This window comes from Alosa pseudoharengus, unplaced genomic scaffold, assembly GCF_046254945.1.
Source record: "Alosa pseudoharengus isolate Yale_2024_CS ecotype anadromous, Long Island Sound unplaced genomic scaffold, YU_APseudo_1.1 YU_APseudo_1.1_scf_12, whole genome shotgun sequence".
Lineage (NCBI taxonomy): Eukaryota > Metazoa > Chordata > Actinopteri > Clupeiformes > Clupeidae > Alosa > Alosa pseudoharengus.
The window spans coordinates 14,923,737-14,932,753 of record NW_027468587.1 but is presented as its reverse complement, the minus strand read 5'-3'; the positions used below and the strand labels follow the sequence as shown (position 1 = coordinate 14,932,753).

The window sequence follows — 9,017 nt, the reverse complement described above, 5'->3', positions numbered from 1 at the left end:
ACACCATGTCACATGGCCTTAAAATATCGCGGGAGTCTTAGCCTGCAGACAGATCTTGCAGTTGCCTTCCACGAGCTGCACGAGCTAAAACACACCCTCATGACGTCAGTTCAAAGACGTGATAGGGCAGGGATTCCCAAACTGTGGTACGCGTACCCCCGGTGGTACGCGAGCTGCTTCTAGGGGGTACGCGAGATGAAAAGGGCTATGGCGGACAGGTTTAAAATGAAAATTTTAAATCTTTTGTAATTAATTCATGAATAAATACATAATTTCGAATCAGGTCATAATGATATGGAAACATGAAATTAAAGGATATCATTTATAAACTCTGTACGTGTTCATCAAAAAAAGGGCAGCTTATTAAACATGACGCCTGGAATAGCTAATAGAATGCGTTACCTTTGAATGCGTTGGATGGTCCGTGGGGGGAAAGTTTTGCGGATATAACAGGTTTTTGAAAACAACAAAAACAGAAAGGAGGGAAGGAGTAAAGCTAAGAGTTATTTCAGATGGGCAAGAAAGGTAACATTAAGCTAGGCTTTACATTTAACAAACTAAAGGTAGCCTAAGTTTAGCCTTTCTAGGCTGTATAGCCTAATGTTGTCCAAACGAATACATCCTTGTCAGGCGTTGTTGTAGGCCTATTATACGATATTGTATGTGGATGTAGTTAGGCTACTATGCAGGCTACTTTTCATAACTTTTTAACTGACCAAATGCACGCACCTAAAACCGGGAAACGGACAAATATTGTCAACGCGTTTTTATGTGTTTATGTGTCAGATGGTGGGGGTACGCCAGCCGAGTCGGAATGTAGCCGGTGGTACGCGGGGGGAAACGTTTGGGAACCGCTGTGATAGGGCCATTTGGGAGGAATGTCCTCATGACGATTTTGACGGCAGTCTCATGCTGCTTCCTTATGTTGGAATATGCGAAAATAAACAGAAATCGAAGGGATACCTTCTTATACGTGATTTCTGCAACAATGGTAGGCTAGCCTACTGAAAACATTTTGAATATTCTGTTATTTTCTGCTGTTGGCTAAATAAATAGACACACATATAGGGAAAACACTTGATATTGAATTTATGTGCTACAATGCAGGCCTGTTAACTGTATGACAACAGTGGTTTATTTAAACTACATCATAAGAATTTATTTCGTCAGTCATCATGCTCATTTTAATGAGTAAGAATGAAAGTTCTGCTGTGTTTATTGCAAACAACATTCCGCGATGTCTCCCGCGAGTCACGTCAGGCAGACTGTAGCCTTTCTGTCCGGGATGAGCTGCCCTCTGTTGTAGCTCCTCCCGGCTAGCCTCTGAAGATCACGTTTACGTAGAAAGCCAGACGAAAGTCAGACTCAGTCAAGACGAACAAGCCTAATGCCATCTTGAACACTGTTCGGATCCAGCGCCAGTCGGCTCTGAGTCTGACCATGCGCCAAGTTACAAAGCTGGAAATGACGCATGGACCAACGTCGATTTGTATTGGATATTCTGTAAAAAGAGAGTCGTCCTCCAGTAAGAGGGTGGCGATAATGCACATAAAGTCCTTGCCTCATAACAAGAAGAAGAAAAAGTTGGAGTATGGAGTCCGAGTGGAGTCGCCCTGAAGCGCAACTTAATTTCATTGGATAACACAGCGGCTCTAACTAAGAGCGGTCTGCCTGCTGTCCTGCTGCAAATATGCATTTGAACATGACGTGAAATATCCATAGTCGAACTATAAATAAACTATTCGGTTTTTAGTGCCAAGTGTAGCGCATTTTTACAGTCTATGATTAGTTTGTTTTTTATTTTATTGTTTGCCATCTCATAGCGGGTGCTCTAAACGTATTCTAGCGTTGGCCCATGACCAAATCAAGCCAATAATAGCCAGTAGCCACAATAATGACTGGAGCCAGAGCCCTCAATAGCCACCCTGTTTTGAAAATAATATTGAAGATTTTTATTTTTATTTTATTTTGTATTGAAGACAACGCACAGAACGGTCAGCCTGAGCGGACAATTACGTCCCCAACTCATCTAAAATGTAGTGTCTTTACTTTGAGTTGTACACCGCAGATGGTAAAGTAACGGTTAAAGAGAATGTTGTCTGCAGACTCAGCAAAAAACAGTTTACTTACGCATCCACGACGTCCAATCTTTGCGCTCACCTGTGGAGTTACCATCCAAATGAGGCAGCGGTGTCAGAGGCACAGTAGACGGCCAGAGCATCGCCAGGCGTCCAACATCGTATGATTGCATACTTTCCGTAAATCCTAAATTATGTCCAGGGTCTGCTATTTACTATTTATTTGAGGTAGGTTTATTCGAGGCAGACCTTTATTTCTTACATTGTACGTTATTGTGAGACATGCGTTTTGTTTGGAGCTGCATACCAGGCTATCAAACGCAGACGATTTTCGGTTTTGGTATGGGATTTAATTTACTTTTTGACTTTTATGATATAGTTAAATGTTGAGACTGATGGGCATTTAAATCTAGAGGGTATTTGATGATCACTGTAAAGTTTTGTGTAGTTGAAAAAGTGTTGGCATTTCCAGCTGTTTATTGCGAGACAAGGCCTTTCCTTCATTCATTAAACGTGCGCTGTGCTCTAATGGAAACCTTATTGCATAGCGAAGTAGCCTAAATTGAGTTTTTTTTAATTATGCATGGTTTACTTTTTATTAAATTCGTAGGCTGGAATGCCTCGCGGCAATAATTGTGTTTAAATGTAGTAGCCTAATGCTTCAGCCTCTGGCAAGCTCCAAAGGGGGCGGCTATAGGTTGAGAGCAACGTGTTGGAGACCCATGGTGTAACGAGACAAGGTCTTTATGCCGCTGTTGTGTAATTTATTGTCTTTAATCATGTTTAGGCTATGTTTGTTCGGGACAAACAACAACAAAACAAGATCAATACAATTTTCTTTTAGTTTTTTTGTCATATGATGGATAAACAACCATAATATGCACGTCTTCTCATAGGATCCTCAAGAAATACGCACTGAATAACTTGCCTGTAGCCGCCGGATAGGTACCCGCCCACCAACATGTACGCGCATGAGAGCTCGTGCCCAACACGGATTTTCGTGCATGGAGCTGGTTCCAAATACTCCATGCAGCGCCATTTTTGAAAATGGCGTATGCTAACATGCCGAAGCTAATCTGCACGCTCTTGACCCCCTGCACTCATCCAACTCTAGGGACTGCGGGGAGTGACCCAATTTCACCTAGGGGTGGCGTAAGTTACATGTAAACCATTGATTTTACCTTTCTCCAGTTCATCCAGTCGTTCTCTGAGTCTGGGGATACCACTTTTAGCTCCAGCCTGGCACAGATCATTGTATCAGATTAGACCATTAGCATCTCGCCTGGTAGCATCACACTTAAAAGTGACTAAGATTTCCGGTAATTCCGGTAAAATTTATGGTAATTTAGCCACAAAAAGGGCGATACAAAGGCCGTGGCTGAGTTGAGGGGTGGGGCTATGTCGTCATAAAATTGCCGACTGTGCCGTCTACACGGCCAAATTTAGCCGGAGGTTTCAAAAAATCCCAAAGACTGCCTGTTTCAGCCTCCTAAAATGCCGGCGTTGTGTATACGCAAGGCCTAACCAATAACATAAATTCACCGGTTTAAAAAAAAAAAAAAACAGCGTCATGTAGACGGGCCCTTAGCCGCTTTCGCCTCTGTGTGTGCACTTTTTTTTTTCTTTACCGGTATCGTTAAAGGCGTGAAAGTGGTAAGAGAAAATTCACCCGGTGGTTTTCGTGTAGACGTAGTCCTAATTTCAAAGGGAACGGATATGCTATTCTAAGTGAGCATCCTGTTCTTATTTCAACAGGAAATATAGTCTAGTTGTGCATTATTTTGTGAATTTATGAAAATATTATTTAAAAATATTTTTGAAATAAAACACATTATTACCTGGCTTGAAAACTAACTAGTTACCACATGGGTAGTCTACAGTGAATACACAACAAAATGTGCATCAAGTCTTCACAGTTTATTGAACTATTTGGGCTGCATGGGTGGTTAGACACTGTTAAAATAGACACAGAGGAACGAGCAACAGGCCTAACTAGGACTTTGAAATAAAATACATAATACATAACCTGATTTGAAAATGAATTGAGATGAATGACATGATCTTGTATTTGTGTGGTTTATGTTTTAGGTAGGCTATTAATTTATGTTATCACTAGAGTCTTTGTAAGACAAACGACTCTAGTCTCTGAGACCATGTGCATGTTCTGATCATAGGTGGGCTACAGTAGGCTATAGCCTGCTACCGAGATTTCAGCCACATGAATGAATTCGAGGATTGTCCAGTGTTGTTCGGGTCCATTCTCTCCCATCCCCCCGCATTAGTCCACTCCATTTGTAAAAGTCAACATTTAACTGTTAAAAGAAACTATGTGTGCCCCTCCTCCCCACGGCGTGGTCACACCCAATGGGAAGTTCGAGAGCGCACCGTTAGTAGTGAACTGGAGCGCACGCAGCACCAGATTTCAGCTTGAACCTACATCGTTTACAACTCCCGTTAGTCGTTCAATTTAGTAGCCTAATCCAAGATGTCTCACGTAGTTACCACCACCACTACTACCACATCGTCCGGTGGAGGTTTCGCAAATGTGGGTTACACGCGTACTATACAAGGACAGCTGAAAATCGCTCAAGTGGTAAGGAACGTGCACATTTTTAATTCGTTACCCGTTAAAACCTGTTCACTGTTCGTCGTTCAATTTTAGCCCATTCTTACCACAAAACTAGCATATTCTTCGAACCATTTAACAGCGAGTTTTCAGCGGCCTTCTCTTACCCTGGAAATCCAGCCTTCTCTATCCATACGGTGCATTTCCTAGTCCTGCGTAGGATAAAAACCATTTCAAGGGAAAATGCCGCCCCCTTGTGAGAATAACTTCACTAGGCTCATATTTGATTTGTCCTTAACATATTTAATGCAATGTACATTTATTTGAATTAGCCTAACATTTTTGGGATCTGCAACTGATAAGAAAGGAAAATATGGTCTACCCACATGTTTCATATCTGGAACTCATCTATTGCTTAGTCATAGTCATTACAATGACGTGGTGATGTTTTGAAGGTTGCCTAGGAAATAAAGTGTTGCTGTTGAAGCAGAGGAAGTCTTGCTGAAGGGTGGCTGAAGTTGCTGGGTAAAGATTCTTGACACCATCTTGGGAGTTGGCTACTTACCAGAATTTTGATATGAGCCTTCCTCCTTCAGGATGTTCTTAAAAGTTGTTTGATTGTACAACTGTATAAAATGCACAAAATATAATACCACATGGAACTTGAACTGGAAACAACTCCAGAGGTGTGTTTTTCTTTCCTTTTTTTTTGTTTTGTTTAATCATGTTAAAATAAAATGGTACAAATTAAAAATGGGCAACCATCATTTATTGCAAGGGGGCGGAAATGTCTTAGAATTTCTTTTGAAGGTGTGTGTGTGTGTGTGTGTGTGTCTATAGGTGTGTCCACTGTCTATCTAGGTCTAAAACTACAAGCAAAGCATTGCTACACTGGTCACTTAGACTTAAAAAGACTACACCAAAAAGTTGTACTTAATTGTAGTTTTCATATGGCACTAAAAAGTGCTCACATGAAAAGCACTGCAGTCAATTATATACCATGAGAGTATTTTTTAATACAGTAAGAGTTGTTTAAGGAAGTCTCCACCTTAATACTGTTATTAGTATCAAATCAAACAAGCAAGCATTGGCAGATACCAACCAGCCTTCTTTAAAGTTGTGTAGAAATGACAGAGAACACCTTGGGTTATGAAAAATAAAGATTATACCCACTGTCTTTGAATAGCATAGTTTCGTTAAGCAGCTCAGGCCAGGGATGGGGAAACCCAGCTTCAGGAAGTAAAAGTCTTACCATGCACGGGGCGTCACTACTCACTAGACCCATTTTACTGAGGCACATGCCCCAGTATTGAACTGCTGTGGCCCAGTAAATAAATTAAGGTTTTTAACTAGCCTCTTTGGCAGCAGATTATTATTATCATTAGATTGGACTGTGCCACACATGTGCCAGCCCAGGACTTGTATTTTCTGAAGCCGGATGTCCCATGCCTGAGCTCATTTCATTATATTAAATGTGGCATATCAGTGTTCATTTACTGTTGTGCCATAGTGGTGTTCATTACACTACTGAAGAATTCTCCACAAATTCAGAAGGCTCTGGGTGGGGGAAATACACTGATCACAAAAGAACTTAATGAGATCAGTTAACCTTTGCCTTGGTTGAGATCAGTTAGCCTTTGCCTTTGACAAAAGCTCTATGGAAAACAATTCCATTTTGCACATTAGAATCCTTAAATTCTTCAATCTATCTTTCAAGACATGTTTCAATATAGCCTTCATGAAAATCTAAAGTGAAATACATTTTCTAATAAACAATTGGCAGATTTATAGATGTAGATATCGATTTATAGATATGATTATTTCTTCTTTTATTGAAGTATTATTGAATTACTTTAATGCCACTAGCTGACAAGCCTAACCAAATAGTGATTTCCTGATACAGCCATATACCTGAATTAGAGAGGTGACAATGACATCAGTTTTTAATAAGTCACATTTGGAAAGCAAGTATATGTTCCACATATTGCAGGTAAATTCTATTTGCAAAACATACTGATTTTCTCTTGTTTTGGTTTGTGTGTGTGTGTCTGCAGGTCACTCTCCTAATTGCCTTCCTGTGTGTTCGCTTGTCAAAGTACTGGACTGACTACACAGCTCTGCGTTACTTTGAGGTGGTCACTCTTTTTTTCCTTATCGCCTTCCTCATCTTCTTCATCATGCACCTGCTGAGACTGCAGAGCAAAATCCCCTGTATCAACTGGACCCTGACGGTGATTTGACAGATGTCCTACCACACACACACACACATTAAACAAACACACACACATACTGTACACTATGACCCCCCCAAGTTTTGTCCTTCCCTTTTATTTGTCAGTGTTAAATAGCTATACAGCTTTGTATTCGTTACCTTATGTACAGTATGGCTCACTTAAAATCTTGTAGCTTTTACGAACTACAATCAGTTATCTTTGGACTGGTATGCATGTATCTTTCCCTATGTATATCGACATGATGTCTAATCTAAAATGTCTGCTCATCTTGTTCTGTGCCAGGAGTTCCTACATTATGTGCTTGGGACCATCCTTATCCTCATTGGCTCCATAGTCGTGGCAGTGAAGAATGGCGGCATCGCCGCCCTAATAGCTGGCTCAGTGAGTGTTCCTCTGGGAGGTTTTTATTTACATCTTTGACTGGATGCCTGGAATAGTGGTTAGCTGGGGTTAGTTTATCTTAGTTTACAAAGGCCTAAATCTAGACTGAATCCAAATACTGGATCACTGTCAGCTAGCTGCTTATCGTGTAAATATGTGTGGATGATTCCAAATCAAAAAGGAATGTTATCTGTTGTATGGGGTGTTGATAGCTCAGACTAAATTAGTTTAAGGGAAAGACTGCTCTAGAGAACAGCAAATATATTTGCGTTTTCAAGAGAATAAATATTTGCCACAGTCATCAGTTGTTGACTTCATTTGTATATGTAAGATGCGTAAAGCGTGGGGTGTTTTCTCACAGGTCTTTGGCTTCATTGCTTCTTTTCTGCTGGCCTATAGTATGTGGACATCCTACAAAGTCACTTGGGGATCCCAACCAACCAGTGAGTTGTGTACTTCAGTCATACAACACCATGACGTTTTGTTCCTAGCAATGTTAAGACTAACCTGCCAGATAAAAAAAAAAGTGCGTAATACAGTGCGTAAAACTGAATGTGTAGTGTTGAACTAATCAACCCCTTTTCTTATCTTTTTTTGCTCACCCTTCTACTTTAGGTGCAGCAGTGTAAAAAAGACATACCTACAAAAACTGATGGGTCCAGTTGTTGGTTGTAAAATGAAAGCACTTCTACTGTTTTAAGAGCCTGAAAGTGTTTGCAGGGCAAGCTTTGCCAAAACCTTTGGTCATTTTATCTGCCTTTGTCATGGCTATATTTATCCGTGTTTCGAGCCATGCCGCAGTTTACAATATTTATTTTTCTTTTGAAGAGTTACTATAGTGCCTTGCTACGTATATGGAATAAAAAAAAAAAAATCTGCTCCCACCTTATGGTAATGTGCCATCTATTTGTAAACTAATAGTAGACAAAAACATATTGTCTCTAGAGCAAAATACAATACATTTAATATTTGTATTGTTTTCTATATGGTTAAGTACTATGTACTGCATATACTGAATGACCTTTGACCTTAAACAACACAGGTGCTAGTTACAAGGGCACAATATTCATAGAGTGGGACCAGGTTCTTGACTGAATATGAGCAGTTGCTTTAAAAATGCTTTCAGCGGTTAATTGGCTCTAACAGGGGGTCAAGCGCAGCCATATTTTTTATACAAATTTAACCGACTATTATGATTGTGTATGCTTTGTGTTGGTCCAGACTCGGACATGCAGCTGTTTGCCATTTAAATGAAGTCACCAGTTTCATATAACTGTACCGTCTTTTTGTGTCCCAAATATTTCTCTCATTGGTGTTGGTCTCAAGTGTGTGAACATTGTCTTGTGCTCTTAAAAGCAAGCCATCACTCCAAACGGAAGAATTCTCTGCACAGCTGCATTTGTGATCCCCAATAATGGCTTTGGGAAAGGAAGGAAATCCCAATTACATCATGTGTTTTGCATCCAGTAAAACTAGTAGCTATATTTAGGCCAAAAGGAGGGTTCTGCTGTAACTGAACCCAGTAATCTGGAGTGTGTGTGTGTCTGTGTGTGTGTGGTTGGGTGTTTCCTCACTGTGCTATGTGGACCTTTACACTGACGATAAGTTACAACACTATCATGCCATCGTAGTTCTAACAGGAGCCTCCCCCTGCTCAGCCATGAACAGAGAATTGGTGTGTTCCTGAGATGCCCCTGGCTCTGCGCTCCCCACATGACTTTATATGGAGCTGAGGACTGAAAGCTGCAGCTGATGACA

General features: G+C 40.6%; 1 protein-coding gene across 1 annotated transcript; it reads left to right on the top strand.

Moving 5' to 3' along the window:
- The first annotated feature begins 4,466 nt into the window (after positions 1 to 4,466).
- cmtm7 (CKLF-like MARVEL transmembrane domain containing 7) lies at positions 4,467 to 8,532 on the top strand. Its single transcript, XM_076280211.1, has 5 exons — positions 4,467 to 4,671; positions 6,699 to 6,875; positions 7,161 to 7,259; positions 7,621 to 7,702; positions 7,875 to 8,532. The coding sequence occupies exons 1-5, from the start codon at positions 4,564 to 4,566 to the stop codon at positions 7,886 to 7,888; spliced, it is 480 nt and encodes a 159-aa protein (XP_076136326.1). The 5' UTR covers positions 4,467 to 4,563; the 3' UTR covers positions 7,889 to 8,532.
- The last annotated feature ends 485 nt before the right edge of the window (positions 8,533 to 9,017 follow it).

Bases quoted from the DNA above. Each gene is read 5' to 3' on its own strand.
- cmtm7 (XM_076280211.1), top strand. From the start codon at position 4,564: ATGTCTCACGTAGTTACCACCACCACTACTACCACATCGTCCGGTGGA. The intron at 4,672-6,698 runs GTAAGGAACGTG...GTGTGTCTGCAG, and splicing joins AGCTGAAAATCGCTCAAGTG to GTCACTCTCCTAATTGCCTT. The intron at 7,260-7,620 runs GTGAGTGTTCCT...GTTTTCTCACAG, and splicing joins CCGCCCTAATAGCTGGCTCA to GTCTTTGGCTTCATTGCTTC.